The following is a 21,095-nucleotide window of genomic DNA, read 5'->3' on the forward strand; positions in this document are numbered from 1 at the left end:
CAGCTGCAGCTGCGAGAGAGCATCCTGTTGCCTCTCCATGGCCATTGCTGCCAGCCTCCTCCCTTGGGCAGCTCGTGGCGGCTGCTGGAGAGCAGTTGAGGAGGAGAGGCTGCTGCCACAGAGGACCAGCTTCGTGTGACGCGCCAGTTCTGAGGTGCAGACAGGGCAGGGCTGCCCTGGGCTGGAAGAAAGGGGGAGTGGAGCGGAACGGAACGGAACGCAAGGAGTCTTGATTTTTCGTATTTTAAAAAATGCTTTGTGTGTCTGCATCTAATCTTGCCCCTGTCTAAAAAATTATTTGTTGGTTTGTGTTTTTCATTCTGTAAATCTACAGAAGAAAAAAGTAAAATAAAACTGTGATTAGGGGGTTTTCTCAGGACGGTGGAGGGTTTGTGTGCTGTGTCCTATTGTTTTCAGTGGTGGAGGTACTCACCCTTCTGTTGATAAGAAGTGTTCTGCAGGAGTAAGTAGGGAACAGAAAATAGGGGACTGAGAAAGGTCAGCAGGGGGCAAGAGTGAATGAAGGCCCTATTTTCATCTGAGGAACGTTGGAGGGTATGGGACTGCAACTGTATTTATTTAAAGGAACTCGTATTTCACAGGGCTGGGCTTATCCCCCTGATTTCCACGGGAACATGGACATTAGTAAGCAACAATATTCAGCTTCCTGGAAATCTCAGGTTTCACATTTTGTTTGAAAAAAAGCAAGTCTCTAGGCCTTATAGATGTGAAGTGGCTGAAAGTGAAATAGGAATGTTTGTTGAAATCTCAGAAGCCAGTAGGGTGGCTGAAGATTTCTAGGCATTCAGTAACATGACCTAACAAAACCAGGATAGATCATGCCAGATAGAATCAAAGCAGAATAATTTATGCAAAAAAAGAGGATGCTGATGCAGATTTGGACAGCTTATAAAAATAGTATAAATCAGGTACAGAGCAAAGATGGATTTTAGCTGTTTGTTTACTTGAATTTCTTGTTTTGGGGGCTTGTGTTTTGTGAGAGTTGCTTTTTGTGTGTGGCAATTGTGGATATGTTTTTACATATTGTATTTTTCATGCTGTATGCTGCTTTGAATTTACTTTCGATTTTCAAAAAAGGCAAGGTACAAGTTTTAAGATAAATAAAGTTGTACATAATGGATGCAGAATTTAGCACATCGCTTTGGTAAAGTGCGAACAATTCCAGGCTACTTATTGCAACCTGTAGGAGCACAGTATTCTGTGACTAGTAGATAAACTAGCCTGGGACTAAGCTAAGCACAGATCTTGGGGCATATTCTACTTCCATTGCTCCCACTCCCTTCACTTTCTGTTCCCAACCTCCCACCCCACATCCTCTTGCAAAGGAGGGGGTTAGGAGCACTACTGAATATCTGCCCCTACTGCAACATGCTTCCTGGGGGTGATTGTCTTCTGGTGAACGGAGACCCCACCCACAATTCAATAGCCTCCCACCCCAAGTGCCAGGCCGTTGGTGAAAGGGGTGCCATATTTCGCTTTGATGTGGTGACGGGTGAAAGCCAAAGGGAGGGAAAACACAGCTGCATCACCATGGTGATTTATATTTGTGTTCAATTTACATCCTGCCCATCAATTTAATTGACTTTGACTGAGCATTAGGAAAAATGTATTGATGGTAAAAGCAGTTTACTCCGGTGGAACTGATTGCCTAGAGGGGTAACTGGCTCCCTTATGGGGGGTCTTAAATTAGAGCAGGGATGGGGAAACTCAGGCCTGGTGGCTGAATGTGGCCCTCCAGATATCTCTATCAGGCCCTTGAAACTCTTTCCCAGGCCATACCCCTGCTTCATACGTACCTTCCTTTAGTGTTTTTACTGATGTTCTCCCATAATGCCTTTAATGAATGATACGAGAGTGCTGATAGGAACTAGCCTACTGTACAGAGGTGAAATTTGCATTTGTGGCTCCACCCATCTCTGCTTTTGGCTCTGCCTACTGCTGGCATGTGGCCCTTTGGCTGAAAAAGGCTCCCCAACCCTGAGGCAGCACATCTGTCTGTGAGAGTCTCCACTTCTGAGGAACCGGTTGGATGAGATGACCTTTAGATTACCTTACAACTGCCTGCAATGCAGGAATCTCAGCTAAAGCATCCATGACTGATGGCTAAGCAACCTCTGCTTATAAACCTCCAAGGAAGGAGAGTCCACAACCTTGGAAGGGAGACCATTCCACTGTCCAACAGCTCTTACTGTCAGAAAGTTATTCCTGATGTTTAGTTAGAATCTTCTTTCTTGTAACTTGAAGCCATTGCCTCGAGTCCTACCTTCCAGAGCAGGAGAAAACAAGTTTGCTCCGCCTTCCATGTGACACCCCTTCAGATACTTGAAGATAGCTACCCCATTTCCTCTCAGTCTCCTGTTTTCCAGGCTAAACATACCCAACTCCCACAACTGTTCCTCATCAGGCTTGGCTTCCTGACCCTTGATCATCTTGGTTGCCCTCCTCTGGCACATGTCAACATCCTTCTTAAATTGTGGTGCCCAGAATTAGACACAGTATTCCAAATTGGTCTGACTAAGACAGAATAGAGTGGTATTGTTACTTCCCTTGATCTGGACACTAGACTTCTGTTGATGCAGTTTAGAATAGCAGCAGCTTTTTATGCTGCTGCATCACACAGTTGACTCATGGTAAGCTTGTGGTCTGCTAAGACCTCTAGATCCTTTTCTCAAGTACTACTACTAAGCCAGGTGTCCTGCATCTTAGATTTGTGCATCTGGTTCTTCCTGCCTATGTGCAGAATCTTACATTCGTCCCTATTGAAATTAATTCTGTTAGCTTGGGACTGTTCTCCAATCCATCAAGGTCATCTTGAATCCTGATTCTGTCTTCTGCAGAACAAAAACTCTTTCTTAAGAAGTACTTTTAAGGGTCAAAAGAAAAAAGAAGGAAAAAAATGCAAGAGATCTAATGTGTGTGTGTGTGTAGTAAATAGGAAAAAAGTAGTAGTTGGTCTCCATTGATTCTAGAATAAAAAGTTGTGTGCACTCATCCTAAAGGTCCATCCGGGGTGCAGTCAAGGCATCACTTGGGGGCTGAGGTCCATGGCCCCACTTAGCAGAATGAGCTGGAGGTGGCACATATTGCTTTACTAAGACTGCATCTGGCCCTGCCTTGATTCCTAGGGTTCCTAGGAGACTATTAACTGTGAAATTGTGTGCATGTATGCATATATTCAAAACAGTTGCCTTTATTTTGAGATATTTAAGATCAAACCAAATAAAGCAATGAATGAGTATCTTCCCCCAAATGAAAACGTTTAGTTATTGGCTTTTTTTTCCATGTCGTGCCTCTCTCTCCTGCAGGAGGCTCCTTCCAAAGACGTTGAAGTGTTTACTTGGCTCATACTTGGTATGAATGAATATTTCTGCAAAATGTAGGCCACAGTGCCTCAAGCGACAGGATGTGCCACAGGGTGGGTACTTTGCATTCATATTCAACAGCTCTTCCATTTCTTGTTTGCTTCCTTATGTAATCATTCTAATACGATAAATATGTATAGAATCCCATAAAGCCTCCCACTGGAGAGAAACAAACGTGGCAGAGGCGAGTGGGCAAAAGGAGAGCGCGCCTGAGAAAAAGGTCGGAGCAACGGGAGGCTGCGCATGTGCCCAAACGGATGCGCAGTGAATTATCACCCCCAAGGTTTTTAAATTTTTTTAGTGTGCAGTTGGACACAAAATGTAGAGTCGGGGTGCGTGTGGATTTGTGCAGTTGGAAAGCTGATAATATTCATTTTGAATAATGGGGAAATTAGACATGTTAGAAGTATGTGTTTATTAAGCACTTGAATGACATGCCATGTCAGGAACAGCATGCACGCAAATTATAGAAAGGTTGGAATGCATTCAATTTCCATACTTAAAACGAACTGTCCAAACCATATTAAAGAATCTTCTTCTTTTAGCTGGAGTCTTGTCTTCCACACCTTCATCTTAGGCAGTTTAATGCCTTGTTGCATCCTTGTAAATATTTTTGTACCTGTTCGTTATTGAACTAAGGCAGATTAAAATATGAAATGTTGCCGGGTAGTAGGTAAGGCTCCTGTGGAGTACCCCTGATGCAGGCTGTAAACAAGGAGCAAAGCACGCTTTTGTGTCCCTTCGCCTTTTTCTTTTTCTGTGTCTGACAGGGTGTTCGTGCAGTTGGCAAATCTGTTTAAAAAACCCTGATTACCCCACTGGGGTTCAGTGTGTGCAGTTGAACCAGTGTTCTGCACAGGCCTGAGCGGCAGTCAGTCTTTGCGATTGATTGGACATTGTTTTGGCTGGAAATAACACTGGTGGTGCCTTTTCAGTTAGCGCTTGTTGGCAGGGCAGAGGTCTCGGCAAGGCTTAAAAGTCTGCTTTGGAATATAGTCTGATTTAAATGGCAAAAGAAAAGAAAGAAAAAAGAGCATTGAATGTTCAAAACATTATTATAAGATGAGATCTTATAATAATATGGGAATGCTAACAATACAAGCAGTCAAATCTCTCCCAGGATGAGGGGAAAAGGAGACAAAAGACGTCAAAGGATAATGAAGGACTCTATAAATGCCTGTTTCTGGGGAAGCTGACTGGGTCTCTTAAAAGAGATAGCTAAGCCAAACTTCTCGATGTTCTTATAGCCAATGTGGTGCCCTCCAGTTGTTGTGGGCCTCAACTTCCATTGGCCACAGCCAATGGAGCACAAACATCTGAAAGGCACTAGGTTGCCTACAACCAATATGAAGCCGGATGTGAAATATTCAGGACAGACAAAAGCAAGTAATTATTCATGCAGTGCCTGGTTAAACTAAAGAATTCGTTCCCACAGGATGTAGCAATTGGTGACCAACTTGGATGACTTTGAAAAAGGAGTAGACAAATTCATGGAGATAAGTCAATCAGTGGCTGCCCGCCTCAGTGGCTATGTCCTACCTGCCCTTTTGGAGGCTATATGCCTCTGAATACCAGTTGATCAGATTCACAAGTGGGGCTATTGGTTCTAGGTTCTCCTTGCAGGCTTCCCAAAGTCATCTGGTTGGCCACTGTGAAGAAAGGACGCCGGAGGAGATGGGCTTTTGGCCTGATCCACCAGGGCTCATCTTATGATCTTTAGATTGGCCACTGCTGTGACTCTGTAAGGCTGGTTTTTATGTTCATAGATGTTTGCCCTCCAGCAAAATAATCTAGTTATTTATTATATTTATATCCCACCTTTCCCCCCAAGGAGGCATGCATGAAAGACAGATCAAACATTATAGTTCAAAATGATGCTTGATAACAGTCGCCACCGTAACCTGAAATATTGATGCTTCGGTTGGATAATTACATATCTTCTGTTCTGCGGTGTCAACACTGAATAGACCCACTGAAATTAATGGGCATGAGTAACATTGGTCCATTAATTTCAGTGGGTCTAATCTGAGCATGACTAATGTGGGGTATAACCTATAGCATTATCCTGCATTGTGCTGTCCTTATTTTTTGGGGGTGGTGGAGGTGAGAAATGTACTTCCCTTTGGGTCCAGCTTGGCTGCTTATACGTCCTTACTAGGGATGCAGCTGGATTTTAGCTGATCAATCATGAGGTGTGTTTTTTTTTTAAAAAAAATCATTGTTATTAAATAAAAATACTGCCCCATATAATAAGTTATAGCACAAGAAAGAAGAGAAAAAGGACATCATCGTATCATTTGTATTCTAACATATTATAAATATATACTTTCCCATAAATCTATTTACCTTACATTCCTAAGAAACATCTTAAATTAGCTATATGTATAATAAAGGGAAATGGTAGTACCACTCCTATTCTGCCTTAGTCAGACCCCACCTGGAGTACTATGTCCAGTTCTGGGCTTCACAGTTTAAGAAGTATACTGTACAACCAAACTGGAATTCCTGCAGATGAGGACGGCCAAGATGATCAAGAAGATGGAGCCAGCTTGTTTTCTGCTGCTCTGGCAGGTAGTACCCAAACCAATGCATTCAAGTTACAAGAAAGGAGAGTCCAACCAAAGATTAGGATGAACTTTCTGATGGTAAGAGCTGTTCAACAATGGAACAGACTGTCTTGCAAGGAGGTGGGTTCTTCTTCATTGGGGGCTTTTAAACAGAGTTTGGATGGCCATCTGTCAGGCCTCCTTTAGCTGTGATTCCATTTCCATTGCAGCAGGTTGGACTAGATGCCTCTTGGTATCCCTTCCAACCTATGATTCTATGATTATGTGAAATACAAGCACAGAGGGTTTGAAGGTCGAACCATATTAGTTTTATTCTATTTCTCAAATCATCTACCCATTAAATTTCTGCATAGGTACCAACAATAGTTTTGAACAAGAAGCGTATTTCCTTTTTCTTTTCAGAATATGTGTGCTTTTAGACTGGGCTTTTAGAGATGGATGATTGCCTTTCCTAATGTAGTTTTTTTCTGGCTTTCTGACTGCCCATTAATTGTTCCTTTTCATGTTATTTGTAATGCTTTTGTGTCTGTTTTAATTACCAACTGTTAGCCCCACTGAATTTTTGTTTTCTAAAGAAAGGCAGGCTATACAGTTTAAATAATAGTCATAATAATTTTTAAGCATGGTGTGAAAACACTTTTAATCCCCCCCCCTCCGTATCTCCACCCTATTCATTAAACACCGGAAAGATCTTCTGTTTGATGCTCATTGACTTGTGGCCCAATCTTAAACATATATATTCAGCAGGCCTTCACCTTCCTCCTTAGTCAGTTTTGCATATGATTCATAGTTGAGAAAGGGTATCTTGCCATGCCATGACCACCTTTGGATGCCATGGCTAGCTTAGGGTTTAACCATGGTTTCAGGCTGAGCACCAAGGCTAACCCCCACCCTCCCACATCGTACGTATGCAGTGCTCTCAAGAAAAAGAATTATGAGTCAAGGACAAATTACTGTGTGCTATTCATTTTGATTGTAAACTGCTTTCAGGAGTCTTTGTTGGAAAGTTGATTGACTGGACCAGATTACCGTGGCCTAGTTAATTTCACTCCTAAAGTCAACTTTAAAAAGATTGCTTTTATGGCAAGGAAGTGAAGAGGGGGAGAGTGAGTTTGCAGGAGGGAATATGTAAACCTGTCCTTCCATATACCTTTTTAAAAAACACCAAATTTTTTAATTTTATTTTTAAAAGTTCAACAACTTTCTTAGGCGCTGGAAGGGGATGGCAGCCTAGGCATTGTGGGCACTATCCAACAGGCGCATCTCCTACCGGTCATGCTGAGGGCAGGCAGGTATTCCTACCCAGTCCAGCATCCTGTCATCCTAGCCAGCCAGATGCCTATGGGGAAGCAGAATCTGAACGCTATTGTGCTTTCCTCTCCTGCGGTTTCCAGCAAGCTGGTACTCAGAAGCATACTGTTCCCCACACTGGAGGTAGAACATATCCAGCAGCGTTAGTAATCATTGATAGCCTTATTCTCCATGAATTTGTCTAATCCTCTTTTAAAGTCATTAAGTGTCCATTGCAGGATAGCTCAGTTGGTAGGGCATGAGGCTCTTAATCTCAGGCTCATGGGTTCGAGCCCAACCTTGGAGAAAAAGTTCTTGCACTGCATTTCTTCACCGCCTCTATTGCATCCGCAGAAAACAGCAGCAGGAGACTCTTTCAGGTGGTTCGCAATTTAGCGGAACCACCTGCTACATCGGGGCCCATTACAGGCCACATGATCTCCTGCAATGATTTTGCAAAGTTTTTTGCAGAGAAAGGTTGAAACCCTACCTGCCTGCGGACTGTCTCACCAGAGTGGTGCATGCTCTAGTTATCTCCTGCTTGGATTACTGCAATGCACTCTATGTGGGGCTATCTTTGAAGGTGACCCGGAAACTACATCTAATCCAGAATGCGGCAGTTAGACTGGTGACTGGGAGCGGCCGCCGAGACCACATAACACCGGTCTTGAAAGACCTACACTGGCTCCCAGTATGTTTCCAAGCACAATTCAAAGTGTTGGTGCTGACCTTTAAAGCCCTAAACAGCCTTGGTCCAGTATACCCGAAGGAGCGTCTCCACCCCCATAATTCTGCCTGGACACTGAGGTCCAGTGCCAAGGGCCTTCTGTGGTTTCCTCGCTGCGAGAAGCCAAGTTACAGCGAACCAGGCAGAGGACCTTCTTGGTAGTGGCACCCGCCCTGTGGAACACCCTCCCACCAGATGTAAAAGAGAAAAACAACTACCAGACTTTTAGAAGACATCTGAAGGCAGCCCTGTTTAGGGAAGCTTTTAATGTTTAATAGACTACTGTATTTTAATACTCTGTTGGAAGCCGCCCAGAGTGGCTGGGGTATAAATAATAAATTATTATTAATTATTATTATTTTAATAGCAATAACAACAGCACTAGATATCCCTTGCTGTCCTTCCTCTGGCAGGTGGAGGAGCACTTTATTCCAACAGGCTTTTGAGAACTGGCTGTTTTTAATAGTTCTGTGCTGTTTTTACTAGTATTCCAATATATTTGTTTTTATATTGTTTTAATTGTATTATAGTTTAATTACTTGTAAACATTTGTTTAATTTAAAAAAAAATATGCTTTCAGCTTTTCATATTTTGTCCATGTTGTTTTGATTCTGGTAAGCAGCCTTGAGTCTGGGGGAAATGTGAGATACAAAGAAATATAATGAGACCATGTGGGTGCAGGAAGCAAATAGAGAATACTGGAGAGAGGTTGAAGAGGTGTAAATCCAAAGATGGATGTGAGATGCTCTAGAATCATCATCTTCTCCATATTTATGAAGGCTGGAGGTGTCCAAAATCTTTGCATGGGAGTCTTCCATAAACTGGGAGGATTGTGACACATTTCTAAAATTCCTCTCTTGACCTTGAAATGGCACCACATTGTAAGACATTATAAACAGCTCCTCCTTTTCCTGCCTTTGCTCATTTGAAGCGAATTGTCCCTATCCTTCCAAGTAGTAGCAGTGTTCTTATTATTTTTGAGGAAGGTGGGGAAATACAATTAGGTTTTTTAAAAAAGAGAAGGCAAAAATAAGAATTCTGATTAAAACCACAGTCTCTTTCAAGTTTCCTTCATTTGCAGAATCACCTGCAAGCAAAATTGCCCCCGCGGAGAATAAAGTGAGGAGTCCCACCGAGTGGCATATGGGATCAGGCCTTTTGGGGGACATTTTTTACGGTTGTGATCCGCTACCAACCACTCCAGCCAATGTGATTATATTTAAACCAGGAACCGGAGAGAAGTTGATCGGCATAATGCAATTTGTGGGATTACTTTCTGTCTGTTCCAGGGGCACAAGGGAAGAAGATATGAATAAGGAGAGGTGGAAGACGATGAACGGGATGGAGACCCCCTCCCCAAGGCCTTTATTCAGTGTGTCTTCTGAATGTCTTTTCCAGAATGGGTTGCTGCCAGTCATGTAAGCCAAAGCACAGATTTCATGCAGGTATTTTTATTTTCTTATAGCCCTACTGTTCCTCCCGTTTTGAGCTACCAGCTCCCATTTGTTGCCAAGGAGCAAACGATATGTTACGGTGCAGTCACGTTCAACAACAAATCCCCAAGGGCCCCCACTTTCTTCCCTACCAAAATAGCTTTGGGGAGGTTATGACTTGCTTTGCAGAAGAGAGGAGATGGAAGGGGTTCTTAGCCCTGTCCCTGCAATCAGTTTCCCCTTCCCAAAACTCTTCCCTCGGCCGCTTCTGTCAAGGTGCATGTTTATAAGAGAAACACAGTCCCCAAACACACACAGTACCAGCGAAAAGTGAAATTCAGCTGAAGGGTTAAGCATGTTCTGCCTTTCCCCATGTTCCTTCTCCCCTTCAAAAGCAAACCTTCCCATGGGCACTTTGTAAGGAAGGCTAGAGCCACTGGTGCTATCCTATAATAATCAGTTTGTAAAAGAAGCAGATTGCTGCTCCAACCAAATTTTGAGTACCACCCCCCAATCCAAGCTGCATTAGAATAAAAATGAAAACATCAGTAGACATCATCGCAGATCTCCCACAAAATGCACTTGTTTACAAGTAGGCAAAATAAATGCAACATTATCAATGTACAAGAGGGCAGGACCCCCCCCCCACAACAAGGAACTTAATCTAAAGTTCAGCACAGGGGAAACTTGAGCTCAGTGGGATCTGCTCTGCATGCAGAAGGTCCCAGGTTCAGTCCCTGGCATCTTCTGGTAGGGCTAGGAAAGCTCCTTGTCCAAAATTCTGATGAGCTCCTGGCGAGAAGTTAAGATAATGCTGAGTGATAGGGACCAATGTTCTGACTTGGTTTAAGGCCGCTTCCTATGTTTTAAGAGTAAGGGCCATAGCCCTGTGGTAGAGCACCGGCCTTGCATGGAGAAGGTCTAAACTTCAGTCCCAAATAGGGGAGTGCTTAATTATTCCAATTTATTTAACTATCCCTGGCATAGCCTCTGAGCAAACATGCATAGGATTGGGCTCTACATCTTGTACTGGAATCTCAGGATGATCCTTTGCAATAAGGAAGGGCTGCAGCTCAGGGGTGGAGCAGCTGCTTTGCATGCAGGTCCTGGGTTCAAACTGCAATAGCATCTCCAGGTGGAGCTGGGAGACGCCCTGTCTGAAACCCTGGAGCACTGCTGCCTGCCAGTGTGGACGACACCGAGCTAGATGGACTTGGGTTCTGATCCAGTATATAAGGAAGGTTTTGTATGCTCGTCAACGGTGTAGCCAGCCCCCACTGGGGACTCAAGCCTGGGGGGGGCAGGGGCACGCAAAAATAACCTGTAAGAGTGTGGAGTACATGCTGCACATGTTTGTGCCAACAGGATGCCACTATTGTGGCGAGATCAAACGCAGGGGAAGCCTCCCCTCCATCTTGCACCGCGGCACAAAGGCGTTGCAAATTTTCTTGCCCTTCCTCCTCACCTCACCCTTACTCAGGACGCTTCAAGTACTTTGGTCATGTAAATTGCAGTAATTTCTAATGTGGCTATTGCGGTGGCTATTTTTTGTATGCGTGTGTGCCAATACAGCTCCTTGCCAATGGTGCAAGGAACCCTAGGCACGCCTGTGGCGTCTGTGGGCCTTTTTTCGTTTGCCCGCTATTTGGGAGGTCCACGGAGGGTGCATTTGGCAACGAGAGAACGGGCCTTTTCGGGGGTCACTCTCCGCCTGTGCTCTCCCTTGCGAGACTCTCCTGGCACCACCATTACATAACTTTAGGAGCCAGGCAAAAACATTTCTTTTTTGCCAGGCCCTTAATCATCTGTGGCTTCCTTGACTGGGTGGGACGTTTTTTTAAAAAACCGGACCGTCTTTCAGGCTTTTCCCTCTATGGCCGTTTCAATGCATGGGTTTGTTTGTTTATATATTGAGTTACATTGGTAAAGAAGCAACCAATACATTATTATTATTATTAATAATAATTTGTATATTGCCTTTCATCTGAAGATCCCAGGGCACTTCAGAACAGAACAATAATAATAATTACGTGTGTGTTGTGCGGGAGAAGCCCTGCTCATTTTTGCTGACGAGGGGCCCTGGGCCGATGCCCCAAGTCCTGCCCTGACAGCACCCGCGTTTTCTCCCTTAGGATCTAAAAAGCACGGCTAACCTGCTCCCACCATGGAGAGACCCGGGGAGGGGACGGCAAGGTAGTGGGTCTGTCCGGCTCGCCATTCCGTGAGAGCGAGCGAGCGAGCGAGCGAGAGCGCTGTTTTGCCAGGCGCAGGCGGCGCATGTCAGATCAGCCCCAAAGGATCCAGGTCACGGTCAAGCCAGGCTGCCGGGCGGAATCCGGCTGCCTGCGTCCGCCCGGCTCCTTGCGCTTGGAGCGCCAGCGGTGGGCGGGTGTCGGGGCGAAGAGAAGCGGGAGCCGGGGAAGGGGGCGGGGCCTCGGCGGGGCTCGTGACGTCTCCCGAATCGGTTACTGTACGTTCTGAGAACTCCGCCCCACGTGCGTCCCCGGGAGGGGGAGGAGGCGGAGGAGGGGTGGATGGGAGGGAGCAAGGCTGGCTGGCTGGCTGGCTCTGGAAGGGGAGGATGGCCGTGCGCGGAAGGGAGAGAGAGAGGAGAGGGGGGAGGAGGGAGAGAAAGCAAGGAGCTTGAGCTGAGCTAAGCTAAGCTGATCCCACGTGTGAAAGGATCTGGCTGGTTCCCCGGCTTCTCTCTCTCTCTCCCTCTCCTCCCCTCCAGCCAGTAATATTCGCCGGTAGCAGGAAAAGAAAAGAAAAAGAGGAGAGAGGGGGGAAAGGGGGGGGAGAAAAGAGAGAGGGAGAGAGAGAGAGAGAGGGAGAAAGAGGGAAAAGAAAGATAAAAGGAAGCGAAGTGATCAGAGAAAGGGGGCAAAAAGGGGGGTGGAGAAAGAAAGAACCAGGGGGGAGGGTGGGGGGTTTCTACAGGGTGGGGGCTATTTTCTCTCTTCCCCCCTCTCTCTTTCTCTTTCTCTCTCTCCACGGGGTTGAGCCTTCTTCTCGTTTGCAGCCATGGAGGCGGAAGGGAGCCAAGCGATATCTGGGAGCCCCAATGACTCTCAGCACGACCCCGGGTGAGTTGGATCGTCCGCGCGCCCCCTCCCCTCCGCGTGCGTCCTCCTCCTCTTGCATTGCCACTTTAGAATGCTCCCCTGCCCTCCCCCACCACCTTTTGAACAAAACTGGGTTAATGGGGTGGGTGGGGGGTTGAGCGCGCGCGCGTGAGAAGCCCCCAATGGCTGATCCGGTGCCGGCTCTTTCTGGCTCGCTTTCCCCCCTCTTTCTGAGTTACTCACCTTGGGTGGGTTGCACTGATCTGCCCCCCTCCTCTTCCCCGCTCGTTCCCGGCTTCACCCCTTCTTTTGCTTCTCCACCTCCTTTTCTTCTTCTCTCTTCCCCCCACCCCCCTTGGCCAGACCAGGCTCCCGCTTCCCTCGGCGCCCCCCCCCCAGCCACCCACCCCCCTTTCCACCTCTGCCTTCCTTTTCGCTTTTGTAAGTTACACGTCAAAATGGCCGATCTGACATCTGTGCTTAACTCTGTTATGTTTTCTTCTTCCAGTAAAATGTTTATTGGCGGCCTGAGTTGGCAAACATCACCAGGTAAGACGGGGGTGAGGGTGCGTGTGCCGTGTGGGGAGAGGTGGGGGGCGCCCCCATCTCCCACTCCCCCCATCCCTCCAGCCCTGTCTCCTTTGATAGGTCTTTGTTGTTATCCCAGGTCAGTTGCATCGGATTCTTGCCCCCCTCCTTCCCCTCCAGAACCCCCCCTCCTTTCCAACACTCTCACACAGTCACAGACAGACACACGTTTTTGTTTTCCCCTTCCACAAGGTTAAGGAGATGCGATATTTTATTTGCTCCAAATAACAGATCCATTTCTCGAGTCCTCTATTCGACCTTAAATTTGCGTGCGCGCACTTTTAAGGGATGGCAGGCTGGGGGGCAAGGGGGGGGCAGAGCAAAATAAGCTTCCTTGTGCCACCAAAGAATCCTTTCCTATCTTCTGTGAAAGAAAATAATAGGTCATTCTCTCCCCTCCCCAGTGGCTGGTTTTAAATAATGTATTATTATTTTTATGTTTACGTTTGCTTCTGTGGTTTTTTTTCCCTTCTCCTCCTCTCTCTCACTCTCTCTTTCTCCCATCCCACAGACAACCTTAGAGATTATTTTAGTAAATTTGGAGACATTAGAGAATGTATGGTCATGCGAGACCCGACTACGAAGCGCTCCAGGTAAGTCATCTTTCAAATCAAAGTTTTCTTCCTATGGATACTCCTCTCTTTCTCTCTCTGTCTCTATGTGTATTTTATGGAAGCCTGAATATTCTGTCTATGAAGCAAGTGTCAATATATTTAAGAATATATATATATACACACACACACACACACACACAGTATATATGATTCCTTGGAAGTTTATATATATATATATAAAACTTCTGGACTACTTATAGTTCTGAGTCTTGTTTGTAAATGCTGATGGACACTGCTTAATTTTTGCTGGTGGGAACTTGTTAAATTATATCCCACTTTATCTCTTGGAGAAACTTGCTTCTGCTGTTAGGTGTTTTTTTTTTTTTTTAAATAGTCTCTTCGGCTTGTTTACCCTCTTTTTAATAAAGAGGTCACATCCCATCACTTCTTCTTACTTCTGCATAAAGGAAAGCGGAAAGGTCTCTTTTTGGGGAGGGGGAGGAGGAGGAACGATTAAAAGAACGGTATATAAAGTCTTCCCCTTCCCTTCCTCGGAACCAAAGTGTATATTTTAAATGAGAGGGTGGTAGCTTCTTGAAAGAGGGCAAGAGAGGATGAAACTGTGTCCATATTTTTTATATGTATTTTTGCCGCTTCTTTTCCAGTGCTGAGTTCACGCTGTGTCCCATTTCCCTCTCCACCTTCTCTTGTTCTTTGTCTCATTTCAGAGGCTTTGGTTTCGTTACATTTGCTGATCCGGCAAGCGTAGATAAAGTATTAGCTCAACCCCACCACGAATTAGATTCCAAGACGGTATGTTATATGATGTGATGGAATTGGTGTTTGTGTGTGTGCGGCGTTTTAATGTCTCCTTTATTTCCTGCAATATTATGACTGTGACAGGCTTATTTAAAGAGACAGTGCCCCTTTTTTGTTGTTGTCGAGTCTGCCGGAGTCTGCCGGAGGTTTTTCGTTCAGTTTTTTTTTACTCCCTAAAAGAAGTACCAGTCTGTTACTAAGCCTGGAAGTTCTTTCTGGCTTTATGAAATCTCCTAAAATGTTAAATAACTTGCTAGCCACTTCAGTTTTAAACCAGTTTGTTGTGCTTAGTTGTTTTCTGCTAATTGCATCTTGAGCTACTCAGCTTAAAGAACTGCATTCCGGTACAACAACAAAATAAGCTTTCTGTTATGTCAGAAAAATGTTAGTTTTGCTCAGTGTTGGTTTTTTTTTTTAAAAAAAGTTTTGTTATTATTCTTACCACAAAACTTCAAAATCCTCTTCTTAATGCCCTTCCAGATATTTGAAAGTTATGCTCCCCCTTTTTTTTAACCTAACAAGGTGTGTTCTGTGGATCTGCAACTAATAAGTTTCAATGGGATCGTAGTCATTGTTTAGTTCTTGTTGATGTTATTCAAAGTCCGTCCATTGTACCGGACTTAAAACGGCTTGAAGAGTTAAATGCTAGCTTGATTTAAGAGCGTAAGAGTTTCCTGCCATCACCACCTTTCCCAGTACAAGTCCTAACTCATCTGTCGTACCAGAAAAAAGGGAAGTTTGTGCCCTGTTATCTTCATTAGTAATCTTTGAGCAAAATTATAATTAAAGGACACTGGGAAAGGTCACCCCTGCTACAACAGTTCTCTGTATGGAGTGGGGGCCTCCCCCTTTTAATTTTGAGGTGGGAGACATCTGATGCAGTTGTCTGATGTACCCCCATGACATTTATAAAATTAATTAATATGAATGCTTTTCTTCAACATTAATAGCGCACAGTCCATTTTGTAAAAGGTGTGTGTGTGTCTATGTGTGTGGTTCTTTGACGCAACATATGCACTAATGTTACCAAGATCTGTTTTGTAATGGATTCCTTTTAAAACAAAACAAAAAAAGATTTGGAATCAAACTGGGTTTTTTTTCCTTCCAATTTCTAGTAACGTGCTTGCATGAAAGCAGGTGGAAATATTTTTGAGCTGTTAATAACTTTTATGTACAAATTCTGCTGGGCTTGCCTGAGCATGTAAGCCGTGCTCAAGCATTTCATAATTTTGGGGTTTGTTTATTTATTTGGTGGGGTGGTAGCATTTCATGAGTTCCGGCTATGCTCCTGGGAAATTGTCTCTTTATCTTTATACAAATTTATTTATTTAGGTGTAAAAATCCAGGCAGGGAAAAAACCTTTTGTAAACATGGGCTGTACAAAGAAAGTAAACTGCTTTGGTCAGCCTTCCACCTATTGACCATTAATCCCGAGAGTGTATTAATTACCGTTGTCGTTTATACAGTGCCATTAACTATGTGGCATTTTACAGAGGAACTAGAGAGAGAGAGATCTTTGTCCCCAAGGAGCTTACAGTCTAAAACTCACAGTGGGAAATATGGAGGGGAAGGAGAGAAGAGACTAGCAAAGGATATGAGAAATTGCTTTTTACATGTATGTAAAAGGCCTGGCAGCCCCAGCCACTTTCTCATAGGGTGGTGTTGGGACGGAGAATCGTGTTAAGCAGTTGGTTGCGGTGCACCCACATCACTTAGTTTGTGATGTAAGCAAGGCCAAAACTGCATTTATTTGACCATGATGTCGCCCAAGCACACTCGGATTGGCATGGGGTTACCTGCCCCGAAATCTGTGTTTCTCCAGAGTTAAAAAGAGAGAAAGCTAAGATGGGGTTTCGCTTTATAGCTCCTGACTTCTTAGAGCTCTGATAGTATCTTGTCCTGCATAGCATTTGACTCTGTTTCAACGTTCAGCACAGGAAGCAGCTCGGTTGGGTATTGACATGGAAGGCGCCGCTCTTGTTTACAGTTACGTTAAAAGCTTGGTTTAGGTAATGGCCATTCATATCAGAAATAGTACTATTATTATTAGTCATTTCCTAGAGGACTTTGTAGATACAGTAAGTAGCATTGTATCTATCTAACTAACTAATTTTTATTTTTAGTAGCCTTTTTTTCTGTCGGCTGTTCTTTTAAATAGTTGGCAGGGATACGCAACAGGTATGGATTTGCCGTGTGGGTTGTGCTTTAAATCTCCTGGTTGCTTTAGGCTGACATTCCCCCTATTTTGGAGCAGTCAAAAGAGTCACTGTACGAAAGACACCCAACCTTTTGAGTTTAACCTACGCTTTAGAGCTTGATGACTTACATCAACTCTCCCAAACATTATAGTTGTATAATAATGGTAGGCCTGTTCTCTGCCCCCCCCCACCCTCCGTCCCCAAACTTTTAGATCACTCAATGGGAAATCTGCACCTGTTGTATTTCTCTGGTAGAAAAGTATCTAGCCAGTGCTGAATATATATGTGTATATATATGTAGACAATGTTAATCTCTATGAAAGGTTTAGCTTTGTAGATTAAGGATTTTATGAGTTTTCTCTTCATGCTTCACGAACTGTTACAGTGGTGTATAGTCACTCATTTCTCAGGTATATGGTTTTTCTTTTCTTGGTTTTTCTTTTTAAAAAAGTTTTTGTCGTAAGTGGAGTGTGGTGTGATGACACATGCCAGCTAAGGGACACAAGTTGAATGAAAGCAGGTTGAAAATTTCCCTGTTTTATGCAGGCTGTGAATAGGTATTCTTAACCTGCTGAAAGTGACTCTGAGCCAAGGTTTCTCTTAAAGACTCGCCCCTAGTTTCCAAGCAGAACTTAAGCTTTAAAGTGATACGAGTAGCCTGCAGTGAGTAAATCAGCTGACAAAGCTGGGGAGTAAGTTGTGAAAATTATTTTCAGGCCTGCAGTCTTGTAGCCACTTTCGGGGTATGTGTGTGTGTGCCCTGTTGACCTCAGTAGGAAATAGGATTGTGCTTTGTGCATCCTATTAACTTGGTTAATGGAACCTGTATCCCATATCTGCAACATGCTTATTCATGTCTAAGGTTAATTCTTTCATAGGCAGTTTATTATGAAGCTATGTCAGTCGGAATCTCTTCTCTGCCCTGTTCTGTCCTCCACCCAGGTTTGCTATGCAGAGGTTCATAAAGGTGTACATGACATTTTTTAATTAAATCAAGTGATTCAGAAATACTGTATTTTGAGCAGTGTCTAGAACCAGAGGAGATTCGAGACCAATAACATTACCCTGTACAAATTTACTTGAGCAGGGGAGTTAATTCGCTGTGGAACTTGCTTCCTAGTGAGTGAGTTTAAGACCGCAGCTTTAGGAATCTGTTTTATTACCTTTTTTGAGATACCCGTTGACAAGTCACCGTTTTTATTATTTACGTGGCAGCTATAAATCTGTGGTTTTAGCACCTTGGAAGACAGGAGTCCATTGTCAGTTTAGGATATAGCCTTAAAAAATTCTATGGTTTGGTTCAGAGTTTTATTACCTGATTTATTATTTTATTCTCTTTTTTTTAGAAGGGTGGGATTGCATGTTATTGAATTAAATTAGCTTTAAAAAATCAAATCTGCCTTAAACAGATACTGATTTTCATATAGTTAGCCTTGGACGTTCAAGACTGTATGTTAGTTGTGGTTGTGGTTTTTTCTTAAAGGAAGTTTTTTCACAGTTAGCGTCCTTTCAGGGTGACCTGCTAAAAGTGAAATTGGGGATATGCAGTTTGGGGTGGGAAAAGCTTTCCTTTCAGGCATTCCAGCTGATTTTTTTTTTAAAAAACTGGCAGTTGCTGTTTTTGTTCTTTCTTTTAAATAGTTTTCTTAAACTGCAGAGGCTTTAAGAATCCAAAAGAAAACAAACACAAACGGCACAAAGATTGTGTGCATTGAAAGTCAGAATGGTTTGCATTCCCCTCCCAATTGCTCATATTTTTAAATGCATGCAATCTGCAGAATATGCAAATTGAGTCTAGCATCCAGGATTTGATGGTCAAATTAGCAGCAGGGAACTCCTTCCTCTACTTAGCTCAAAATCTTTTTTATAAACAGTACTGTATATTGTTGATAGCTCACAGAACACATTATTGGTTCACTTTCTGTGTGTTCTCTCCCCCCCTTACACCTCTGCACCCCCTTAGTAACCCTGCAAAACTCAATGTACCTGAGAAATGAAGGCTTAATCATTCAGTACAGTATCTTTTTGGTTTGTTTTTTTGCCTCTCTGAAGAATCTGCGCAAATTACGTTGCTTTTCATTTTTCTTTTCTCTCCTCCCTCCTGCTCCTTCACAGATTGACCCTAAAGTTGCATTTCCTCGACGAGCTCAACCTAAGGTAAGAAAGATCAATAATTGGGGGGGGTGGGTTTCAAGGCATCCTGAGAATCTCACATTGCTGAACAACATAGAAAGGAATGGACCATGTTGAGGGGCTGGGCGGGGAGAAGGTACCAGAATTTGCAACAGAGACTTTTAAGGCTGGAATACTTGGTGTCTGAAGGTTCTCTGAAAATTACTGGTTTGTGTGAAGGAAGGCCCTTCTCTCGCAGATCCATCTCCTTGTGTCATTGTGTGTTTGGTACAAGTAGCCTTTAGTGTCTACCTTGGATCTTAATAATAAAATGACAACTGTGTTGAGTGCCTGTGGTATATTGACAAAGTAAAGGGCTCGTCTGTTTCTCTGTCTGCTTTTTGGTGCCTTTATGTGGGGCAGTTCCCTCCTGTTTAGTTTTGCTCCTTCCCAACATGCCCCCTTTTTTTCTACTGCATAACTTTGAGAAGTGCTAGTTCACTCACAAGCTTTTGAGCCAGGGAGCCTCTGGCTGGTATTGGAAGGCCTGAGCTCCTCTGAACGTTGCCTGCGGAAGAAGCGTTGGAACAAAGAGCCTTAAGTTTGATTGGATAAGTGACCTGTTCTCCACCCCCCACCCCCCCACTTTATTCAGGGCCGCCTTGTTGTAATGCATTTGGTTGCTTGCAAGGACATGTCAGTCATGTTCAAAAGAGCTTTTGTCCGAAGGCTACCTCCAAAACAAAACTCAGAACCAAGACTGCTGTTGGGGCCAGCTTTTCAGGGTTGGCTCTGTTAGTTCGCAAGGTGGTGGCAGTGGTGCTGCATTCATCCTCTTAATGTGGAGGAAATACTTTCGGCATAGGCGATGTTTTTCTTTCTGTTAAAAAAAAATGCAAGCTGAAATAGTCCTTCTCAACCAGTACTGGAACATCTAGCGTCAACGGCACGTCCCCCAGAGTGTTCTTGCAGTTGGGTCCCGTTATTTCTTTCTCCTTGGACAGAAACTCATGGCTGGAATCCCTCTGGTCTGTGTTCTTGGAAGCGGGGGAAAGGTGGACTCAAATCTGTCTGTAAGAGAAAGACGGTATGTCTTGTGCCCATTCTGGTTAGGGAGGGGTTAATGAAATAGTTGCACAGCGCAGGCATGAAGTGGTTAGCACAGTAAGTACAGTGTAAGTTAGTAAGTACGGGGTAGGTTAGGTCTGCCCAAGGTGGAACACACAGCATTACTTTCTTAGAATTTATGAGTACAACTATGAAATTGGTATGTTTGCTACAGTTTGCTGGGCTAGTAGGAAGCCCAGGTTTCTACAGAGTTCTCTTTGACTCTGCTTCTCCGCTGCCCCCCTCTTTTGACTCGGAGGAATCTCAGCTGCCGAACCTTTTTAATTCACGTGGTTTCCAAAGCTAATTTATACTGAATTCTCTTGGAACTGATTCTCTCCCTGCCCTCCCGCCTCGGCACCATTCTGCCCATTTGTTAAGAGGAAGGATGTCTTGAGTGTGATTCTGCAGGCACAAGCCAGCAAGGGAATATGTGTCAGAATTGGACCGGTTGAAGCTGTTCAAATGGAACACTTGTTCGTGGCATGCAACTCCTGGCGAGGGAAGGAACTTGAGTCTTGTGCAACAGTGGTGTAAAATATAAAAGGGTGTCTAGAGAAGAACAGCATTCAGCTCTTTAGAAATAGCAGTAGTGGACTACCACCCGATGATGTTGGATTTTAAAACTGTCGGATGACGTTTTGGTGGTAATAGCAGGGAGACCACTTCCCAGATCTAAATATGTATGTTCCTGAGATAGTGAGATGCAAAAATATATATTAAAAAACCTTTTTGCAAGGAGTTCCTAGAATATGTAGCTGCTTAACAAAATATTGACCCAGACTATTTGATGTATTCAACTTTTAAGTCATATATGAAAATAGATATGCACCACCCTTCTAAAGCACAGTAAATGAAACTGCTTGGTGGGCCTCCCTGAGGAGGGAATTCTGCAGGTGCAGCTCAATAGCTGAGAAGGCCCTACTCTGCTTCCACAGAACAAACTGCCCTGGGTGTGTGCAGAGCTCTTGTGCGGGCTGATAAGGCAGAAGCATAAATAATTTTATAAACCATTTCTGCTTATTGGCCCCCCTTCTGCTGGGCAGCTTAAGCAGTGTCTCTATTTCAGGTACCAAACAATATCCTCCCAACCCCACTCCCCCAGGAAGAGACAGAGGAATGTGTTTTTATGCACCTTTTTGCAAGAGTTTGAGGCTCAGCAGCTCAGGACACCCCCACCCACCTTTGTTTGGGCTAACCATGGTCTGATATTGCAATGGGAAAACCATAGCACAGAGTAGCTTGTCTGCTT

The 21,095-nt window shown here is 44.1% G+C and overlaps 1 protein-coding gene and 1 long non-coding RNA gene across 35 annotated transcripts in view; one reads left to right on the forward strand and one right to left on the reverse strand.

The window, feature by feature from the left end:
- MSI2 (musashi RNA binding protein 2) overlaps positions 1–21,095 on the forward strand; it is a 446,839-nt gene that overhangs the window by 39,836 nt on the left and 385,908 nt on the right. For 33 of the 34 annotated variants that reach the window (XM_081890477.1, XM_081890498.1, XM_081890470.1 and 30 more), the window contains exons 1-5: positions 12,423–12,486; positions 12,974–13,014; positions 13,565–13,646; positions 14,336–14,420; positions 18,740–18,781. In XM_081890477.1, the coding sequence (XP_081746603.1) occupies positions 12,425–12,486; positions 12,974–13,014; positions 13,565–13,646; positions 14,336–14,420; positions 18,740–18,781 (312 nt within the window). In that variant the 5' untranslated portion in view covers positions 12,423–12,424. Of the gene's footprint in view, positions 1–3,326; positions 3,437–9,256; positions 9,413–12,422; positions 12,487–12,973; positions 13,015–13,564; positions 13,647–14,335; positions 14,421–18,739; positions 18,782–21,095 lie in introns of those variants that run through there. The other variant, XM_081890469.1, reaches the window with a different exon arrangement.
- Positions 3,784–12,957, reverse strand: LOC309358049. Its single transcript, XR_014163309.1, has 2 exons — positions 12,709–12,957; positions 3,784–4,380 (listed from the first exon to the last, which is right to left on the reverse strand). It is a non-coding gene; the product is annotated as an uncharacterized lncRNA (long non-coding RNA).

This window comes from Podarcis melisellensis (genome assembly GCF_964234715.1).
Source record: "Podarcis melisellensis genome assembly, chromosome: 15".
Classification (NCBI taxonomy): domain Eukaryota; kingdom Metazoa; phylum Chordata; class Lepidosauria; order Squamata; family Lacertidae; genus Podarcis; species Podarcis melisellensis.